General features: G+C 39.8%; 1 protein-coding gene and 1 long non-coding RNA gene across 4 annotated transcripts in view; both read left to right on the forward strand.

Moving 5' to 3' along the window:
- The first annotated feature begins 1,375 nt into the window (after nt 1–1,375).
- LOC148682208 (uncharacterized) overlaps nt 1,376–23,073 on the forward strand; it is a 286,875-nt gene continuing 265,177 nt past the window's right edge. The window contains exon 1 of the long non-coding RNA XR_015942990.1: nt 1,376–1,606. This is a non-coding gene — a long non-coding RNA (uncharacterized LOC148682208). The remainder of the gene's footprint in view (nt 1,607–23,073) is intronic.
- The window catches only part of LOC137491562 (NACHT, LRR and PYD domains-containing protein 3-like), an 86,016-nt gene continuing 66,045 nt past the window's right edge, over nt 3,103–23,073 (forward strand). Inside the window, exons 1-5 of one of the 3 annotated variants that reach the window (XM_088650077.1) lie at nt 3,103–3,183; nt 3,817–3,867; nt 5,960–6,064; nt 14,334–15,422; nt 15,531–16,349. In XM_088650077.1, coding sequence (XP_088506203.1) covers nt 3,824–3,867; nt 5,960–6,064; nt 14,334–15,422; nt 15,531–16,349 — 2,057 coding nt within the window. In that variant the 5' untranslated portion in view covers nt 3,103–3,183; nt 3,817–3,823. Of the gene's footprint in view, nt 3,184–3,783; nt 3,868–5,959; nt 6,065–6,954; nt 7,060–14,333; nt 16,350–23,073 lie in introns of those variants that run through there. The other 2 variants (XM_088650078.1, XM_088650079.1) reach the window with 2 other exon arrangements.

A 23,073-nucleotide genomic window follows, 5' to 3' on the forward strand; every position in this document is an offset into this window, starting at 1 on the left:
AAGTGTAATGTGGATGAGAACATGTGGCAAAAGACCGGGCAGAATAGAAGATTACTTTGTTATTTTATTATAATTGTGGTGCTTTTTCTGTTTGCAGTGATGTCCTTCTGCAAAAAAGTCTGTACTGCAGAAATTCTGTGTCTGTATTTTTTTTTACATAAACTGTAAATTTTATAAAGCAATTTTTTTCTGTTTTGTATAGAATTTTTGCAGTAAAAGAAAGAAAATGCAAGCATTTACTTAACCCAGCAAAATGAAAATGTAGAGAGTCTTCATATATAAGGGCAGAGCTGACACATAAACTAATGGAGTTTCTGTAATGTCAGCTGATAATAGTGTTTTTATTGTCAGTGTGTTCTGATTGACTGAATGTTTATGTTGGAAGAGAACATGTGTTAGTGTTTTGAACAATAATTTCATTTTGAAACATGTTTACAGTGTTTTGTTAGACATGGTGTAGTGTGTTCGTTTATTATTGTATTTTGAAAAGTAGTTTAGAGGTTTAGTTTATAATGTGTGATTTTGAGCTTGAAATTAACTGTTTTGCCAATTGTGTGTTTTAGGTGTGTTGCTGCGTTAAGAGTTTAGCAAACTTGTTAAATGTATTGAAAAAAGTGTCATAGCCATTGTAAAAAACTGTAATTACATTAGATTGATTTCACATGTGCTTCAAGACGCGTATAAAAGAGGTGTTCCCCTAGCGTTCTGGTTATACGCAGTGTTGAAGTTCCCTAGATGGGGAACTGTAACTTTGGCCCTTTGGCCTATTATGTTTTTCCTATGGCGACATCCCCAGCTTTGTCAACATTGAAAATTTCATGTGGTACTTGATTGGCCTCTAACTTCATGACTCTCTGAAAGTAATTAGACACAGTGTATGCAAATGCTGTACTGTATATGTACTGTATGTACTAATGAACTCCAGGTTTAAAGAGTAGTTTACTGCAAAAAACACACTGTATATTGTACTGTAATGACTGTATTGCATAATCTTACATTGACTTATTGGTGACGGAGTTCTTTGATGCGCTCACTGTTCCTCTCAAAAACCTCAAGAGTCCTCTATTAGAACATATGATCATGTGATTGGAAAAACCAAAACAAGACATGAGTGTGCTTTCTAGATGGGAATCAGCTGTCATATGTATATATATATATATATATATATATATATATATATATATATATATATATATATATATATATATATATATTTATATAACCGCAATATGCTGTTTCTCATTGGCAATTGAATAAAATACAGGGAATAAACTTGTGTTTCAATTCACAATTAGAGCAGCTGTTCCTTTTGACTTTATCCTACATAATTTCTGTTTATAACATGGTGTTATCTGTTCTGACATACTGTGTTAAAGCATTTGTAAATTTGACTGTAAAATTACATTGTTTTGTTCTTGGTTGTGCTTGTGTGTAAAAGAAGTTAAAGCATTTTAAATTTGTGTTAACTGGATGCATTTTGTTTCAAAACAACAAGAAATGTGTTAATTGTATAGCCCACGAAGATGGATGTTGTGCTAACTGTGTTAAGAGTTTAGGAAACTTGTTAAATGTATTGATAAAAGTGTCATAGCAATTTTAAAAAACTGTAATTTAAGCCTCAGTTTAGTCCTGAAGTTGCTCTAGTGTTCCTCCAGGAAATCAGCCTATTCACTCCTGGACTAGACTAAGTCTTAGACTTTTAAAACCGAGACAGAGAAAGCACATTTCTGTTAGTCTGATCTAAATGGCCATTTCAGTCTAGGACTACGCTTAATCTTGGTCTGGGAAACCACCTCTTAATAAAGTAAAAGAAAGCCATTTTAAAATATTACAGAGATATATATTAGCCATGTAATGATTTATGTGTTAGATTTGTAAAATGAGTCAGACACTATTATTGAATGACTGTTTCAGTTGTGATTACACTAAACTATTCTGGTTTTCATTATCTCATTATTATATTTCAGTGTTCTGTAAATTGATCATTATAACTGATTAAGATAATCTTGTTTATGGATTGTGAACTAAAACTCTTACACTATTTGGAAAACATCACATTCACTAAACACAATGTGCTAACTGATCCTGAATCTGTCAACTCTTTTCCACTGATCTAAAGGTTTTAATTATTCCCTGATTTCAATACAGAGCCATTGTAAAGCTCAATTAAGATATTTAAGTTATTTGTATTTAATTTAACATTCCCTTTTATAATGATTTGTGTATAACTATGCATTTACTTATGTTATTTCTCATTAAACAAATAATTAAAAGAACAAATAAATAAATAAAAGCTGCTAAGTAAGATTTTTTACTGATAATAATAAATTATTTGTCACAACCAAAACACATCAACCCCGTCTTCCAGCTTCTGAGGAAAATTATTTTTATTTTATTTCAATATTTTTATTGACTTTTTATTCTGAATTTTGAAAAATGACCATAAAAAATAGTATTAAACATCTGTACTGTAATAGCGAGTATTGATAAACAGATATATTGATTGAAATAAGTTTGGAAACACCTTTAGAAATAGAGAGATAACACAAGTACATTCAAATTATTTGTTGCAAACAATAAATAAAAGACAAACTACAACATTTGAACTGAATGTAATACTGTTTAATAGTTTTCTTGATTTTTCCTCTGGTTAAACATTATTCATTTGTGTGTGCTGTTTCTCTTCACTGTGATCTTCAGTTATTTTGTTCAGTTAGTTCAGTTTTGCCTTTGGTACTGACTAATCTACTGTATAAACACACTTATTGAATAATATTGAACAGCATCCTATAGAAAATAATAATAATATAACAGAGAGATTTGTATGAGGTGTACTCATTTATATAGAAATCTCTGATCTTATTTTATAGGTTCAACATTGCTGTAAATATACTTCAGAGACCTCTCAGATTTCATCTTAAATACCTTCTCTAAATCCTCCTTCAACACACTCGTGCTCAGAGAATCTGCACAGATATCTTCAGCTCTGGTGGTTTGTGTTTTGTCTTCAGGACACGCCCACAGTCAGGAGAATCTCATGAATATTCATGTCAGTGTCACTCTGTGGAGCCAGTAATATTGCAGGATATACCTGTAGATCACACAGGTGTGTTTTAGTGAAGTGAAAGAGTGAAAGAGCTCAGATTGTGTTCCTGCTGCACAAGAGCGTCTGTACTTCTGCATGTGAGTTTAACACTTCTACATTACGCTGATTTGTGGAGATGATGAAGGGTTTATATGTGTGAGTGTGAATTAAATGTCTGATCCTGAAGATCAAATCCTCAAACACAGATTAAACACTGAGTCAAACACTCTCATTTAAACACTGTGTCTAAAAGCTTTATTTTTAATCCCTTTACAGTGTTTGTTCTCTTCTATATCAGACTGACTCAATAGTGTCCAATAATTCAGCATTAAATATAACTCTAAACATTCAGAGTCACCAAATCAAAAGTAAAGTTAAAGCAGACCTTCCAGTTGAACAGGAAGAAAAGCTGCTGAAAAACAACAAGCTGACGATCCTTAAACAACACTGCATTTAACCCTTTACTGTCAGAGTAACTCATTAACCAAATAGCCTCTTTAGTAGAGAGACATTTCAATACTCACTAAATCAACAATTGGCTGAACCTGAACTTCTCTTGATAAACTCTATATAACATGCATTTACCTTTAATCAAATGTGAAACACCTGGGATGTCAGATCAGAGTTAAACCAACTGCATTCATGTTAAAGACTCTATATATAATAGTGTGTGTGTGTGTATATATGATTGTTTCCTGAAAGCTCTGCTGATGTCTGCATTGGTGTTTTAGCTGCAGTATGGCAGAGGAGCGAGTAAAGGACTCTCTCTCAGAGAAACACAGGTATTGACTCTGTTTTTACACCATTATTTCAACACTTTCTCTGAAGAACAAAGACCAACAACAATGCACTTATTTGTGTTGCTATTGCCTGATCAAATGATGGACAAAGCTTTAGTTTACAGCTTCAGCAAATGTGTTTAGATCATTCATATTACAGACCGCTTGATCAGGATATTTATCAGAGCTGAATATGTGTGACGTGTGCTGTTTAAAGCCCTGCACAACATCAGAGTTAAAGCTGACCACAGAACAGTTTCAGCTTGTGCTTATAGAGGAGATCAAATGAAGATAGAATGAACTAGAACATTTAATACAAATCTGCATGTTAAACTTACAGGTTATAGCTCAGTGAAGGGAACTATAATATATATTTGTTTTTCAGACTTTATATGAATTTTCAGAGATTAAATTAATTTCTATAGATGCAAATATTGTTTTGTTTTTTATATTTCTTCATCTGGTTTCTGTGTTCTTTTTTTATTCCACAGATAAAAAATTAGATAAACTCTTATAAAAGAGACTGAAGTTTAATCTGCAGTTTATTCCTCTGGTGTGTTTGTGTTTTCAGGATGAGATCAGTATCACTTGTGTCTCAAATGCTTGAGCGCTCAAAACAATGTCGGAAAATCAACACAGAATCTTTGCTCAGAGAGAAAACACCATCATCTGCCAAAAGGTATTTTGTGGTTTACTTTATTGTTCACACAAAAACTGTCTGCAGTGTTCATCAGAAAATAAAGTGCTTGTACTGCTGCCATCATCCAGCTCAAAATTACTTGCCAAGTGGCAAGGACCGTTCGTGATCACTGGATGAATGTGGAAGCTTGATTTTAAAGTGGTGCAGATGGACAGGGGCGGGGCACACCAAATTTACCATCAAAATTAATTTAAGCTTTGGAAAGATCCAGAGGCAGTGATGCTGGCAACGGTAGTTAAACAGTAGTGGTGGCTAACTAACATCCGGTGGCTCTAGCAAGAATTCCCGGATGTGTTCTTACCCCTGCCTGGTTGAACGAAGCTGATTCAGCAGCATATCGTGACCAAACCAGGTGTTGTAGTTAGAACACGTCTGTACCGGTTGCCTGAACACACACACACAAAAAAGTGGTTCAGGAAGAATTGAAGATGCTGGATATGAGAGTGGTAGAACAATCCCATAGTGACTGGCTGAGACCGATTGACAGACAGCTCCGTCTGATTCTGTGTGGATTTTTGTAAAGGAAATGCTGTGTCCAAAACTTGATGCGTATCCAATGCTGCGCATTGATGAGTTGCTTGATCGGTTAGATGCTGCTCGCTTTATCGACATTGGATCTGATGAAGGAATACTGGCAAGTTTCCCTTACGCCTTTATCCCAAGAAAGAAAACACTTTTTCTACACCCTTCAGATTACACCAGTTCGTTACGCTTCCGGTCGGGTTGTTCAGAGCACCAGCTACATTTCAGTGTTTAATGGACAAATTCCTTGCCTGACACTCTGCATTTGCTGCTGCTCTACCTCGATGACATCATTATTTTTAGTAATCATTTATAGCAGCATTTGCAGCATATGAGGGCGTCCAATGCTAAGACACTCTGTGCTCATGGCCAGCCCGAAAAAGTGTACAATTGGGTAAGTGGAGGTCAGGTATCTGGGCTTCCGCTTGGGACACAGGCAGGTGCGGCCCCAAATTGACAAAACAGCAGCATTTGCAACCCTTTCCAAGACCTAAGATCAAAAATAAGGTGAGACAGCTCTTGGAGCAGGATATTACGGCCGTTTCATCCTTAATTATTTGGCCCTCATCAGCATGTTGACTTATCTCATGAAAAAGGGAGAGCCAGATACTGTACAATGGTCAGAGCAGTTCTAACAGGTGTGTATGCTGCTTGAGCTGAAAAAAAAAGAAAAATAAATAAAATATGTTTGCACTTACCTGCATTGCCGACCCTGCCTTCTTCTTTCAACATATCCCAAACCTCACAACAGTATAATGAATGATTTGACAGATATTTTGATCTGAAATTTGACACCTTAACATTTTTCTTACATCTTGAAAAACACCTTGAGGTTGTGACGCTCCTTTTCCTCTGGTGTGTTTGTGTGTTCAGTGTGAGATCAGGATCATGTGTGTCCAGCTCTGTGTCTCTGAAGAGTGACTGGTCAATAAATCGTCCACCAGACCTCAGAGAGAAAACACCATCATCTGCCAAAAGGTATTTTGTGTTTAACATTATTGATCACACTAAACTGTCAATCACTGTCATTCATAACACTTATATTATTACCTATTAGGCAGATTTGAAGGTAAAGGATAAGGATAAGTGATTAGAGCCCTCACTATTCAAGGTGGGAGAGGTTCCTCAAGCCTCCACAGGGTTTTCTCCATTTGAGCTTTTCTACGACAGACAGCCCCGAGAGGTGCTGGATGTCGTGAGAGAGGCTTGGAAGGACGAGCCTTCTAACAGTAAAAATGAGCTCCGATACATTCTGAACCTGCAGGCAAAACCCCACGCACTGGGGCGGCTCTTGTCAGAAAATTTACTCAAGGCCCAGAATCAGAAGCACCAAAGATATTACAAGGGCACTAAATTACGACAATTTGCGCCGGGAAATAAAGTGCTTGTACTGCTGCCATCAGCCAGCTCGAAATTACTCGCCAAGTGGCAAGGACCGTTTATGATCACTCGACAAGTGGGGAAGCTTGATTTTGAAGTGGTGCAGGCGGACAGGGGCAGGACAAACCAAATGTACCATCTAAATTTATTAAAGCTGTAGAAAGATCCAGAGACGGTGATGCTGGCGACGATAGTTAAACGGTAGTGGTGGCTAACTAACATACGGTGCCTTCAGCAGGAATTCGTGGATGTGTTCTCACCCCTGCCTGGTCGAACCAATCTGAAAAATAAATAAAATATGTTTGCACTTACCTGCACTGTCAACCCTCCCTTCCTCTTTCAACATATGCAAAACCTCACAACAGTATAATAAATGATTTGACGGCGATATAGATCTGAAATTTTACACATTAAAGAATTATCTAACATCTTGTAAAACACCTTGAGGTTGTGACGCTCCTTTTCCTCTGGTGTGTTTGTGTGTTCAGTGTGAGATCAGGATCATGTGTGTCCAGCTCTGTGTCTCTGAAGAGTGACTGGTCAATAGGTAAACCACCAGACCTCAGAGAGAAAACACCATCATCTGCCAAAAGGTATTTTGTGTTTTACATTTTTGATCACACTTCAACTGTATTTCAGTATTCATCAGGACATTTTATTTTACTTAAACAATACTTTAAAGGGCATCTATGATGAAATTTATCTTTAGATTGCACAGAACTGTGTGTAGTATAGTGTGTCCATGTCATTCTTGGGTGATTAAAAAGCCAATGAGTCTCTTTTTTTTTAAATTTCCTGACGTTAAAATAGTATCCAAATCCCTCCCATTTGAGGCCCACCACAACGTGATGTAGGAGTGTGGTTTACCAGCCCACCAAATTGATTGACAGCTGTGTATTTACATGTCTCCTTAGTAACGCATATAATCATATCAACAAGACAAAGCAACTGGGATTAAAGGATCTGTTCAGCTCTCTGTGATCATCAATCTTCATCACATGTGATCAAGAATGAGTTTTACAAGTTTAAAACATTTCTAAAACAGTGCATGTTAGTAATAAAGTAAGTTAAAGACGGTAAAATCGATGTATTTACTTCACCACAGCCGCATGTCAGTACGATTATAAAAGAAGATGCTTCAATACAGGTTTGTAGATGTTAAACCATTTTTTTTGTACAGTAACGTAACAGATATCCATATAGCAGCAGATATTAAACTGTATCCTGTCACATTTTCAGTACAAAAAATAGTACAAAGTTAAATGCACTGTGCGTGCGTGTGTGTGTCTGTGTGTGGGTGAACTTTGTAACAGCAATGTGTGTGACTCATCGTAGCAGAAAGGCTTGAATTAACTCAAACCCAAATTAATTAAATAATCATTGGGAAAGTTCTTGCTGTAGTGTTTCTCACAAACGTCACGTAAAATCTGCTTCCTTCATGTCTGTCTGTGTGCTGTTTATCTGACGCAGCCGATGCAGAGACTGAGGCACACTCTGACAGGCACGTTGGAATGGTGGGCGGGGAGAACTAACTCATTTGCATTAAAGGCACAGGCCACAGATAGCTACAGTGTGTTCAGAGCTGAAAATTCTAATATTCTGAAAGATCTAATAAATAATCTGATGGGTGTTTTGTGCTGAAACTTAACCAACACATTCTGGAGGCACAAAAGTTATTGAAAAAGAGGTAAAATAGGTGCTGTTTAAAGGCACAATGTGTAAGATTATTTCCATTAAAATATCCAGAAAACACTAAAATAGTGGTAAATAAATCTTTTGACTTGAAATTGTTTAGAATGTATTCATCCATTGTCCTGATAAGGACAGATATCTGACTATTAAATGTTCCCTTACTGTTTGTGACTTTAAAAATTGCATCTGAAAAACTCTGGAAGTATAATGTCCTCTTTGTAATGGTGAGTTTGAAATAAAGAGACAGAAGATCCATCTGCTGAATCTAATAAAGAAAAATACTAATGTCAAGGTGAAGATCAGAGCGAAAACAAAACAATCCAAGTAACAGAGAGACAGAGATGCAAACACAACAGGGCACATTTATAAATCCAACACTGGAACAAGTGCAGATCTGGACACAAAAATCAACTTATGACAAGGTTAATGTGCGATTTATGAAACATTCATATGCAGACAGTCCCATCACACAGATGATCTTTATATGTTGATAAATGTGTCGACTGAAAACGGTCATGATTTGAACTTTAAATATTAAATTTATTTATGTTTTAGACGCCTCACTCCTAGAGTTTATGACATAGATAAACATAACCTGGACAAAAAAGAGGAACTTCTCTCAGAGAGAGAGAGAGAGAGAAAGAGAGAGAGAGAGAGAGAGAGAGCACAGATCAGTAATATGAAAGTGAAAGTAATGAACACATCAGTTTCAGCTTAGAAGTGCAGACATTTACATTTACATTACATTTAGTCATTTAGCAGACGCTTTTATCCAAAGTGACTTACAAATGAGGACAAGGAAGCAATTTACACAACCAAGAGCAACAATGAATAAGTGCTATAGGCAAGTTTCAGGTCTGTAAAGTCTAAGAAGGGAAGTATTAGTAGTATTAGTTTTTTTTTTTTTTTTTTTTTGTACAGTTAGTGTGATATTCAGAGAGGCAATTGCAGATTAGGAAGTGTAGTGGAGACTAAATAGTTGGGTTTTTAGTATTTTCTTGAAAGTAGCGAGTGACTCTGCTGTTCTGATGCAGTTAGGTAGTTCATTCCACCAACTGGGCAGATTGAGCGTGAGCGTTCGCGAAAGTGATTTCTTCCCTCTTTGGGATGGAACCACGAGGCGACGTTCATTCACAGAACGCAAGTTTCTGGAGGGCACATAGATCTGCAGAAGCGAGAGCAGATAAGAAGGAGCAAGGCCAGAAGTCACTTTGTAGGCAAACATCAGAGCTTTGAATTTGATGCGAGCAGCAACTGGCAGCCAGTGCAAACGGACTAGCAGCGGAGTGACGTGCTCGTTTAGGTTCATTGAAGACCACTCATGCTGCTGCATTCTGGAGCAGTTGAAGAGGCTTGATAGAGCTAGCTGGAAGCCCAGCTAGTAGAGAGTTGCAGTAATCCAGTTTGGAGAGAACAAAAGCTTGAACAAGGAGTTGAGCTGCATGTTCAGATAAGATGGGTCGGATCTTTCTGATGTTATAGAGTGCGAATCTGCACGATCGAGCAGTTCTAGAAATGTGGTCAGAGAAGTTTAGTTGGTTATCAATCGTTACTCCAAGGCTTTTCACCATTTTGGATGCAGTAATGGTTGCCCCATCCATCTGGATTGAAAAGTTATGGTGTAGGGTCGAGTTGGCAGAAACTACAAGCATTTCCGTTTTTGCGAGGTTCAGCTGATGATCTTTCATCCAGTGTGAAATATCCAACAAGCAGGCTGAGATGCGAGCTGGAACCGAGGGATCATCAGGATGAAAAGAGAGGTATAGCTGGGTATCATCAGCATAGCAGTGGTAGGAGAATCCATGTCTCTGGATGACTGGTCCTAGAGATGATGTGTAGATGGAGAAGAGAAGTGGCCCAAGAACAGAGCCTTGAGGTACCTCAGTGTTTAGATGCTGTAGGTTGGAAACCTCTCCCCTCCAAGACACCCTGAATGACCTGTCAGTGAGGTAGGATCTGAACCATTGTATAACAGTGCCCGCAATGCCCAGTGACTCAAGCGTAGATAGCAGGATCTGGTGGTTGACAGTGTCAAAAGCAGCTGACAAGTCCAGCAAAATGAGGACTGATGATTTAGAGTCTGCTTTAGCCAGTCTGAGATCCTCCACGACCGAGAGCAGGGCAGTCTCAGTTGAGTGGCCTTTCTTAAAGCCGGATTGCTTGTTGTCCATGAGATTGTTTTGAGTAAGAAAGTCCAGGACTTGATTGAACACTACTTTCTCCAGAATCTTGGCCATGAATGGAAGCAGGGATACTGGTCTGTAGTTTTCAAGTAGCATATGGTCCAGGTTGGGTTTCTTTAGCAGTGGGGTTACCCTAGCCTGCTTAAATGAAGTGGGGAATAAACCAGAGTCAAGAGATGTGTTAATTATGTGAGTCAGTGTTGGTATGACTGCAGGAGAGATGGCTTGCAAGAGATGAGAGGGAATGGGATCGAGTGGACAGGTGGTTGCATGGCTAGATAGCACGAGTTTGGACACCTCAGACTCAGAGAGCTGAGAAAAAGAGGTGTGTGTGGTGTTGCTGGTGTACCTTGCGTGTTTGTTGTAGGTGCAGCAAATTGAGCGCTGATTTTTGCAGTTTTGGTGCAGAAGAATGTAGCAAAGTCATCAGTAGTAAGTGTGGAGGATGCGGGTGGAGGAGGAGGATAAAGGAGGGAGGAAAATGTTTTAAAAAGTAGGCGAGGATTAGTGGCATTGTTGATTTTTCAGACGGTAATATGTCTGCTTTGCAGAAGTAACCTCAGCTGAGAAAGAGGACAGAAGAGTTTGGTATGTTAAGAGCTGTGCAGGATTTTTGGTTTTCCGCCAAATTCTTTCTGCAGCTCGAAGTTTTGAGCGATGCTCACGGAGAGCATCCGAGAGCCAGGGTGCAGGAGGACTGGCACGGGCTGGCCTGGATGTAAGAGGACATAATCGGTCTAGACATGATGCTAGTGTGGAGCAGAGTGTATCAGTGGCACTGTTCGAATCAAGTGCAGAGAGTTTGCAAGATGGAGGAAGAGAGTCTGAAACAATGGTGGATAGTCTATTGGGTGAGAGAGATCGTAGGTTTCTGCGAAAGGTAACCAGTGTTGGAGTGTGTGGTGGCTCAGGAGTAATGTGGATGTTGAGAGACAGAAGGAAATGATCCGATATTTGTAGTGGAGTTACTATTGTTTGATAAGCGAAGCAGTGTCGTGTGTAAATAAGGTCTAGCTGATTACCTGATTTGTGGGTAGCAGAGGTAGGTGCTCTTTTTAGGTCAAAAGAGGCAAGCAGAGTCTGAAAGTCTGCAGCTTGCGGTTTGTCAACGTAAATGTTGAAGTCACCTAGCACCAACAAGTGAGTGTCAATATTAGAAAAAGATGAGAGAAGAACATCCAGTTCATCTAAGAAGTGACCTAATTTACCTGGTGGGCGGTAGATGACAACCACATTTATGTAGAAGGGGTGGATAATGGTGACTGCATGGAATTCAAAGGAGCTGATTGTTGGCAGGGACGTTATCAGAGTAAATTTCCATTCTTTGGAAATAAGTAGTCCAGTCCCACCCCCTCTCCCTGTGTGACGAGGAGTGTGGGAAAAAGAGAAATTAGCAGAAAGAGTAGCATGTATAGCAGTGTCCTCCGGCCTCAACCAGGTCTCAGTTAGAGCCATGAGATTATAGTCAGAATATGTAGCTATGGAGGTAATAAAATCTGCCTTGTTAACAGCTGATTGACAATTCCAGAGGCCCACGGAGAGAGAGAGTTGTGAAATAGCAGATACATGTATTGAACGAAGGTTGTGAGGATTACGCCTGCAGCGTACCTCCCATGTTTTGCGAGTGTTAGTAACAACAGGAATTAGAAAACACATAATAAAAGTGCACTTACAACAAAATAAGTGTAAAGATAGAGTAAAACAAGAAAGTAAAGTACTAAAGTGCTTTGTCGGTGTCTTTGCTCGGTGGAGTCGCGCAGGTAGAGTCGATGGTCTTTACACTCGTCGGTCTTCACACGAGGCGGTCTTCACAGGAGGCTGCCGCGACCGCTGCCGCGGTGAACTAGTTGTTTATATAACCCCAAAGCACTAGCTGATTGAATTCAGCTGGACACGCCTCGAGAGTCAAAACAAGGGCCGAAACTGAGGCGGACGACGCGAAACCGTCCGCGTTCGCTACACAAGCTCTTATAGTAACCAAGAAAACAGTGGCTAAACACTTCTAGTATGATACACAACTGAAAGCAAGTTTAAATGTCCTACAACTTTACACAAACAGCTGAAAACAAGTCCTCAAACCATACACAACAACTGAAACAAGTCTTAAATGTACTTACAGGCTGCTGGTCTCGATGTTAAAGTGCTTCTCCTGCCGACTAAGCTAGCGTGCTCACTATATAGTGGTTACCTGGCGTTTGGACACGCCTCGAGAGTCAAAACAAGGGCCGAAACTGAGGCGGACGACGCGAAACCGTCCGCGTTCGCTACACAAGCTCTTATAGTAATCAAGAAAACAGTGGCTAAACACTTCTAGTATGATACACAACTGAAAGCAAGTTTAAATGTCCTACAACTTTACACAAACAGCTGAAAACAAGTCCTCAAACCATACACAACAACTGAAACAAGTCTTAAATGTACTTACAGGCTGCTGGTCTCGATGTTAAAGTGCTTCTCCTGCCGACTAAGCTAGCGTGCTCACTATATAGTGGTTACCTGGCGTTTGGACACGCCTCGAGAGTCAAAACAAGGGCCAAAACTGAGGCGGACGACGCGAAACCGTCCGCGTTCGCTACACAAGCTCTTATAGTAATCAAGAAAACAGTGGCTAAACACTTCTAGTATGATACACAACTGAAAGCAAGTTTAAATGTCCTACAACTTTACACAAACAGCTGAAAACAAGTCCTCAAACCATACACAACAACTGAAACAAGTCTTAAATGTACTTACAGGCTGCTGGTCTCGATGTTAAAGTGCTTCTCCTGCCGACTAAGCTAGCGTGCTCACTATATAGTGGTTACCTGGCATTTGGACACGCCTCGAGAGTCAAAACAAGGGCCGAAACTGAGGCGGACGACGCGAAACCGTCCGCGTTCGCTACACAAGCTCTTATAGTAACCAAGAAAACAGTGGCTAAACACTTCTAGTATGATACACAACTGAAAGCAAGTTTAAATGTCCTACAACTTTACACAAACAGCTGAAAACAAGTCCTCAAACCATACACAACAACTGAAACAAGTCTTAAATGTACTTACAGGCTGCTGGTCTCGATGTTAAAGTGCTTCTCCTGCCGACTAAGCTAGCGTGCTCACTATATAGTGGTTACCTGGCGTTTGGACACGCCCCGAGAGTCAAAACAAGGGCCGAAACTGAGGCGGACGACGCGAAACCGTCCGCGTTCGCTACACAAGCTCTTATAGTAACCAAGAAAACAGTGGCTAAACACTTCTAGTATGATACACAACTGAAAGCAAGTTTAAATGTCCTACAACTTTACACAAACAGCTGAAAACAAGTCCTCAAACCATACACAACAACTGAAACAAGTCTTAAATGTACTTACAGGCTGCTGGTCTCGATGTTAAAGTGCTTCTCCTGGTAATGGAGAGGCGGTAATGTGAAAATAATGAGCTTATAACCTTAACAATCATGAAGCAATTTTACACTGGAAGTTTGGCCACCATGTGATTTTTTTTTTCCATTATATACATAAAACTTGGAATATTAAACTTATCAAATGTTCCATGTTTAGAAACATGCGTAAACCACTTCCCATGTAAAAGTCAAAATTAAATAAATGAATTGATGGGAGTGTGCACAGACCTGTAGGCGAATTCTATATAAATGTATTTAACCTGAATATTGACTTAAATAAAAAACTTTCATTGCAGGAGACACATGAGTGAGAGCAGTGGGCTGGGATTCACATATTCAGAAGAGTATAATAAATGATCTGATTGTGATCTGAAACTTTACAAATTAAAGATTTACATTACACCTTGAACAACACCTCAAGGTTGTGACGCTTCTTTTCCTTTGGTGTGTTTGTGTCCTCTGTGTGAGATCAGGATCATGTGTGTACAGCTCTGTGTCTCTAAAAAGTGACAGCTTTAATGGATGTAACCTTTTTACTTCCTTTTTTTGAGTCATGAGGCATAAACATGGGGTGTACTCATAGACTATTTGTGTTGTTGTTGTTCCTGCAGTGTGAATAGAGATGATCAGACTGGAGACCTGCAGCAGGATTCACTCCAACCAGAACATGATGAACTTCAGAGAGTCAAAGAGCAGCACAAAACCAGCATGAAGAACAAGTATGAGAGATTATTTGAGGGAATCAACCATGGAGAGACTCAAACCCTCCTGAACAGGATCTACACACAGCTCTACATCATAGAAGGAGAGAGTGAAGGAGTGAATGAAGAACATGAGGTTTTACAGATGGAGAAAACAGCCAGATCAAAACCCTCACAACACACTCCAGTCTACTGCAATGACATCTTTAAAGCCTCAGCTGGAGCAGGACATGAGGAGAAGATCAAGAAGGAGAAAGCCCAGATCAAGACTGTTCTCACTAAAGGCATCGCTGGAATCGGGAAAACTGTCTCTGTGCAGAAGTTCATTCTGGACTGGGCCGAGGGAAAAGACCATCAGCATGTAGATTTCATGTTTGTGCTTCCATTTCGAGAGCTGAACTTGATCAGAGATCGTCAGTACAGTCTTCACAGACTTCTGCTGGACTTTCATCCTGAGCTTGAAGATCTGGAGCCCAAGATTTATGAGCAGTGCAGAGTTGTGTTCATATTTGATGGTCTGGATGAAAGCAGAATCACACTCAACTTTTCAGACGAGGAGAAAGTTTGTGCTGTGACTGAATCTTCATCAGTGGCTGTGTTGATGTGGAGCCTCCTGAAAGGAGATCTGCTTCCCTCTGCTCTCATCTGGATCACCTCCAGACCAGCAGCAGCCCATCAGATCCCCTCCAGATACATCAAGCGTCTGACAGAAATTCAGGGATTCACTGAGCCTCAGAAGGAGGAATATTTCAGGAAGAGAATCAGCGACGAGCATCAAGCCAGCAGAATCATCTCCCACATCAGAAGAGCAAGAAGCCTCCAGATCATGTGCCACATACCTGTCTTCTGCTGGATCTCCTCCACTGTGCTTCAGAAGCTCCTGGAAGAAGATGTGAGTGCAGAAATCCCTCAAACTCTGACTGAGATGTACATCCACTTCCTGCTGATTCAGATCAACATGAGGAAGCAGAAGTATGAAGAGAGGGATCCAAAGAATCTGCAGGGAGATCCAGAGAAACTGCAGTCCAACAGAGGAGTGATCAACAAACTTAAAGTGGCTTTCAGACAGCTAAAGATCAACGTGAGGAAGCAGAAGTATGAAGAGAGAGATCCAAAGAATCTGCAGTCCAACAGAGGAGTGATCCTCAAACTTGCTGAAGTGGCTTTCAGACAGCTGATGAAGGGCAATGTGATGTTCTATAAGAAGGACCTGATTGAGAGCGGCATAGACGTCACTGACGCCGCAGTGTATTCTGGGATCTGCACTGAGATCTTCAAGGAGGAATCTGTGATTCAGCAGAGGAAAGTCTACAGCTTCATCCATCTCAGCTTTCAGGAGTTTCTGGCTGCTTTCTTTGTGTTTTACTGCCATTTAACAAAGAACAGAGAACCGCTGAGGGTGATTTATGATGAAGAATATTCATATAATCAATATCTACAGGCCAGGTCTAAGAACTCTCTGTATAATCTGCTCAGTTCAGCAGTAGTTAAAGCTGTCATGAGTAGTAATGGTCATCTGGATCTGTTCCTGCGGTTCCTGCTGGGCGTCTCACTGGAGTCCAATCAGAGACTCTTCCAGGATCTGCTGACACACACAGAGAAGAGCTCAGAGAACATCAGGAGAATCACACAGTACATTAAAGACAAGATCAAAAGAGAGGTCCGTCTCTCAGCTGAAAGATCCATCAATCTGTTCCTCTGTCTGCTGGAGGTGAAAGATCAGACTCTGGCCAGAGAGATTCAGGAGTTTGTGAAATCAGACAAACACTCAGAGGAGAGACTCTCTCCTGCTCACTCCTCAACAATCTCCTACATGATTGAGATGTCAGAGGAGCCGCTGGATGAGTTAGACTTTAATAAATTCAACACATCAGCTGAGGGAAGACGGAGACTGATAGCAGCTGTGAGAAACTGCAGAAGAGCTCTGTGAGTATTCATTGATTGATCACAGAAGACACACATCAGTCTGCACTGAAGACTCAGATCAGTTTAGTGAATCACTGCCCTGCTTTAACAGAAAATCTTTAGCTGGCCATATCGTCCCCCTGTGAGATCGCTGATACACCATATTACTGCATGGGGACGCGGCGGCAGTGTTCTGTTTCCTTATTTGCTCATTTATTTCATCATTTCTAAATGTATTTAACAAACTTTTCTTGACTTTTTACTCACACAAACAACATTTGTACTTATTTAATAATCTACTTCATTTGCTTTACAGTTTATCCTGGAAAATAACTCAAATCCCTGTAAATCCCTGTGCTCCTCCAGCTGAATAGGACATTTGTTGTTGTATATTTGCTCAAATCTAACACAGTGTTGCTCTTGGATAATTGTATTTGTTTTCTGATCAGAGAAATAGTGTAATTTTAGAGACAGTATTGCCGTCTCGCTGCAGACATGCCTCTAATATTACATTTACTGTAGGCCTAAACACTAAACTTTACACTGAGCTCTGTAAAATGCTCTCTGATTAGTTATTAATAATCTGTTCAATAATTCAGTACAGTCATATGAATGGGGAAATACAGCTTTAGTTTAGTTTAATGTAGATTAAATAAATAGTATATTTTAAATGAAATAAATATTCTTGTTCTGAAAATGTCCATGTGTCTTGAGTAAGGATGCACCTGTTACAACCCCTTTTTGCCTAGGAGGGTGGGGTTGCACATTTAACAGAGGAATTGGTAATTGCAAAAAAAACTTAAAAACAAATTGTGATACAAAGTAAGGATGGACAGCAAGAATACGTTGAAAAATAAGTGATTTATTTACAAAAAGGTGAGGGTGAATCAGTGAGTGAGGTATTTACAATATATACAAGGTTAAAGACAATAAACAAATGTTAGAAAGACTGGCTATGGGTGGCGCTAAATAAAAGAACCAAACAAAACCAAACAGTCTTACTAATATTCACAACAAATCCCCTCTAATCTATTCTAATAAACAAAAGATATGAAAAAGAAATCTTCAACGTCAATGACATCCTATCTAATCTACACTGACTAACAATTAAACCAAAAATACACAGGTTGGCACACACCCTCTTACCTGGTGTATCTAGACAAATGTTATTCTACGTGCTGATATGTATGTCACGTGACGTACTTACCTACCAGTCTTTCTAAACTCACGGGGAAGCATGAGGTTAGGGAAGATATGGCAAAACAAAGGTAAGAACAGACAGTAACAAACTTCAACAAAGTGTAAATCACATAAAGAAGAGCAATACTAATAAATCGGGATAACAAACTATCAAACACTAACAAATCAACCGAACAAACAAGCCAAAATACAACAATCAAGCGAGCAAAGTGTCAAACATAGAGTCAGAGAGTCTGCTCTAGAACTAACAAACTGAAGGCTTTTTAAAGGTCAGGTGGCATGCAGGGATTGGCTGGAGCTTGGGCAGAGTGGTGACCAATCAGGTAGCAGGAGAGATGGGATTGGTTGCACCAAGAACAAGTAAATCAGCCAATCAGAGATGATTGTAGGCGGAGCAAGCACAGAAGTGGACTGGGTGACAAACAGAAACACATGATGAGACAGAAAAAAAATAAACAAAATAACCAAATAAGTGCTGGCATGTAACACCCTCCCACTAAAGAATAAACATCTGGTTCTGATTATACATTCGTGACAGGAAAACAAGTGGGTTATGATCAGTGTAGATTACAACTGGAGTTAAACTGGAGCCCACATAAACTTCGAAGTATTGTAGAGTCAACAACAGAGCAAGAGCTTCTTTCTCAATGGTGGAGTAATTTAACTGATGCTTATTAAACTTGCGTGAGAAATAGCATATCGGGTGGTCAATTCCTTCTGCATCCCCCTGCAGTAAGACAGCACCGGCGCCTACAACACTGGCATCCACCTCCACCTTGAAAGGTATTGCAAAGTTTGGAGCTGCCAATACTGGAGTCTCACAAAGGAGTGCTTTAACACTGTTGAATGCATGCTGGCATTCCGGTGACCATTTAAATTGTTTTGACGGGCTCAACAAATTGGTTAGCGGAGTCACGACACTAGAAAAGTTTCGGCAAAATCCTCGATAATATCCGACCATTCCCAGGAATCTACACAGTTGGCGACGGGTATTAGGATTTGGGAAGTCTGTTATGGCAATTACTTTTGCATCAATTGGTCGGACTTGACCTTGACCAACCTGTTTTCCCAAATATGTAATTGTAGCTTGGGCAAAATCACATTTCGATAAGTTCAACGTCAAATTTGCTTTAGCCAATCGATCAAACACAGTGTGTAACTGAGACATATGTTCAGGCCACTCTGACGAGTAGATCACCAAGTCATCCAGATATGCATTACATCCCTTAACACCTGCCAGTACAGTAGTTACCAATCGTTGAAATGTTGCAGGTGCGTTACGAAGTCCGAAGGCCATTACATTGTATTGCATAAAGTGATCAGGTGTTATGAAGGCAGATATGTCTGATGCACGAGGTGTCAGTGGCACTTGCCAATAACCTTTCAGTAAGTCCAATTTTGTTACGAAACGAGCGGATCCTAAATTATCAATACAGTCCTCCATGGGGTACCATAGCAGTAGGGGATAGCAGTCGGGCACTGTCACTGCATTCACTTTACGGTAATCAGTGCAGAAACGATACGATCCGTCAGAGTTAGGGACAAGAATACAAGGCGAGCTCCATGGACTGCAACTTGGCACAGCTAGTCCAGTCTCACAAAGGTACTCAACCTCACGCTTCATAATCTCTCTCTTGCAAGCATTAACATGATACGGATGTTGTTTGATAGGAGTCGAATTATGAATTACAATGTCATGTTGGACTACTGAAGTTTGTGTTGGAGTATCATGAAATAAATCTGGATACTTTCCAATCAAATTCTCAACATCTTTCTTTCGAGAGGCTGTCAAATGTTTCAAATGTGCAGACAAATTTTCGAGAATCTTTGAATTTTGGAGTGTCGCACACTGCTGTGGAGCATTGCGCAATGCTAAGCCATCCTCATCCGAATCTACAGAAATGGCAGAATTAATATTCAAAAGCGCAAGAGGTTTTGGAGATTCTTCATGCTTATGTTCACGAACAAGATATGCTTTAAGCATATTTATGTGGCAAACACAGGTCTTTCTTCTACGATCAGGTGTGCGTAAAACATAGTCAGTATCACTTATTTTGCGATCAATTACATAAGGTCCAGAAAATCTTGCAGATAGGGTGGAATTTGTGACAGGAAGAAGCACCAGTACCTGGTCTCCTGGTTTAAATTCACGTGCTAGGGTTTTTACATCAAATCGTTTTTTCATTTTTCCCTGCGTAGATTTGAGTGAGAGTTGCGCCGTAGAGCAAGCATCGGTTAATCGTTCCCTAAATCGACTCACATATTGCAAATTATTTGTTTTGCTTCCTGATTCAAAGTTCACAATGTGTTCTTTCAACACCTTAAGGGGTCCACGGACAGTGTGTCCGAACACAAGCTCAGCTGGGCTAAAGCCGAGGGACTCTTGTACGGTTTCGCGTACAGCAAACAACATCAGAGCCACGCCTTCATCCCAATCTTTGCCAGTGTCTAGACAGTACTTTCTTAGCATAGATTTAAGCGTTTGGTGAAACCGTTTGAGTGCTCCCTGGCTTTCCGGGTGGTAAGCACTGGACACACAGTGTTGAATAGCAAGTGTCTCTAACACCTGGTTGAACACCTTTGACATAAAATTCGTCCCTTGATTACTTTGTACAATCTTGGGAAGACCAAATGTAGCAAAGAACTTAATAAGGGCTTTGATTATTACGGGTGCAGTTATCTTACGTAACGAAATGGCTTCTGGAAATCGTGTGGCAGCACACATGATTGTCAACAGAAACTGGTTACCGGCCTTCGTTCTTGGCAACGGACCAACACAATCAACAATGACCCTTTCAAATGGTTCAGTCATAATAGGTATTGGAGTAAGAGGAGCAGGTGGGATTACCTGGTTAGGTTTACCACTGTACTGGCATGTCCGACAGGTGCGGCAGTATTTGGCAACGTCCTGCTTCAACCCTGGCCAGAAGAAATGCCTCAGGACTCTGTGGTAGGTCTTTGTGATACCTAGGTGACCAGACAACACATGATCATGCGCAAGAAACAACACTTGCTGTCGGTAAACAGAAGGAATTACCACCTGACATACTGTACTCAGTTCAGCATTTTGCTGTATTGCTGAACTCCACTTACGCATCAATAGGGAGTTTTCAAGAAAATAACCCACTTGTTTCTTTTCCAACTCTTCCCGAGGAACCACTGACTTAAAACATTTTGCTAATGTTTGATCTTCTTTCTGGGCACTGATGATTTGTTCTCAAGACAAATTCAGGTTAGCATTCAGATTATCAGACACACACTTTTCAAACACAGGTTTCTTTTCATTAACAACGTTTGCCACATCATTACAAATGTCATCGGAAATCATAAATGAATCAGCCAAAGTAAATTTCTTGTCTATGTGCTTTTTCTGAGCTCGGGTGACTATGCATTCAGAAAATGTTTTAGGGAATTCTTTCGAAAGTTCATCTGATATCGATGATACAGGAGAGTTATCAGAAACTTCGAAGTCTGGCATCACTTTGCCACCAGCGAGGTCATTACCAAGTATAAGAGAAATGCCTTTAACTGGTAACGAGGGTCGAACTGCCACGTACACAAAGTCATTAACAAGTTTGCACTGTAAATGAATTTTGTGCACTGGTGCCTTAACAACTCCCATCTGGATTTCTTGCATTAATATGCTGGAACCAGTTGAAGTTTGTTCACCAACTGAAAGTGTATCAGCAAGCAAAATTGAATAACTAGCACCAGTATCACGCAAAATTTGGCAGTTGATTTTTGTTTTTTAATGCACGGCAATCGTTAATTAGATGTCCAATTTTGTGGCAATAAAAACATTCTCTTGATTCTTTTGAACTCTCAGGTTTTGACTGGGTACAGGGAACAGAGGAACGAGCAGGTGGAATGACAGTCACAGTATCAGCATGAGCAGTAGAAAACACAGGTTTGTGCGTAAGCACAAACTCATCAGCATGAACAGCAGCTTTAAACAAAGAAGATACTTTTTGTTCATTCAAATAAAGAACTACATGTTCTGGCAAGCAATTCTTGAACTCTTCAAGCAAAATCAATTCACGTAGGGTACTGAAATCAATTTCAAACAATTTTAGTAGCACTACACCATCTATCAAATACGACACTCTTTTCACTTGCAAATTCAACAAATGTTTGATGGTTAGTCTTTTTGTGTTTACGGAAGCGTTGTCTATATGCTTCTGGTACTAATTCATATGCACGTAAAATTGCAGTTTTCACGACATCATACTTTAATTTTCCTCTACTGAAAGTGTCGCACAGACTTAATGGGCTTTACCACTCAGTTAGCACTGCAGTAGCACAGTCCAGATGTCTTTCGTCCAATTTAAAGTATTTGCAATGCACTCAAAAACATTGAAGTATGAATCAACTTCCTCTTCACGAAAATTTGGAACGAGTGAAATTTGTTTACTCACATCGATTTGGTTGAACATGGGTTTCGAATCCACCTTGATCACCTGACCAACCATGGATGCATCAGCATTGATCACAGGCATTGCCACAGCAGCTTTCGCCGCTGCTTCAAGCTCCAACTGACGCAGCTTTACCTGTGTGTCAGCCTCTATTTCCAGTCGTCGAATCTCAAGCTTTAACTCCAGCTCAGATTTATGTGCTCGTGCTTTTTCCTGCATCTCGTATTGAAGTCTGGCTAAACGTAATTTCAGTCTGCCATCCCCTTTTGAGTCTGTAGAGACGGGTAAAGGGATCAAAGGGCGGCAACCGAACTTTAGCTTCAGCCTCCGCTTCAACCTTAGCTTCATCGCCATTATGCCCTGCATCCTTACTCACAGGACTGCACGGCCTTTCAACTGAATAATGAGATTTACTCTCATCTGGAGCATCTCTAGTGATCTTAAAAATTTCCATTTCAACCAAATGTTCATAAACAATTTTCTTTACAGTTTTCTTCAAAAACTGGCTGCTAACTGAAAAATAACTTGAAATAGTCAGCAATTTCAAAAAGATCATCTTTACGTAACCTATCAAATTGTTCTATCGAGGGGTTACTAAGGAACATTTCCAAATTGAACGCCATATCAAAATTATCACTAAACAACTAGAAGCAATAGACAAGTCTTACAAACCTCACTCTTTTGCAACTTTTACTATAGTAAACTGACAACCTTACCATGTTTCACAATGGGTTTGAATTTTAGCAAAAACCAAAAGCCTCAACAATCAATATTGGGAATGTTAATATCCCGGACGAGCCCCCAAAAAATGTTACAACCCCTTTTTGTCTAGGAGGGTGGGGTTGCACATTTAACAGAGGAATTGGTAATTGCAAAAAAAACTCAAAAACAAATTGTGATACAAAGTAAGGATGGACAGCAAGAATACGTTAAAAAATAAGTGATTTATTTACAAAAAGGTGAGGGTGAATCAGTGAGTGAGGTATTTACAATATATACAAGGTTAAAGACAATAAACAAATGTTAGAAAGACTGGCTATGGGTGGGGCTAAATAAAAGAACCAAACAAAACCAAACAGTCTTAATAATATTCAGACCAAATCCCCTCTAATCTATTCTAATAAACAAAAGAT

Source organism: Danio rerio, chromosome 4 (genome assembly GCF_052040795.2).
Source record: "Danio rerio strain M-AB ecotype USA chromosome 4, GRCz13ab, whole genome shotgun sequence".
Classification (NCBI taxonomy): Eukaryota; Metazoa; Chordata; class Actinopteri; order Cypriniformes; family Danionidae; genus Danio; species Danio rerio.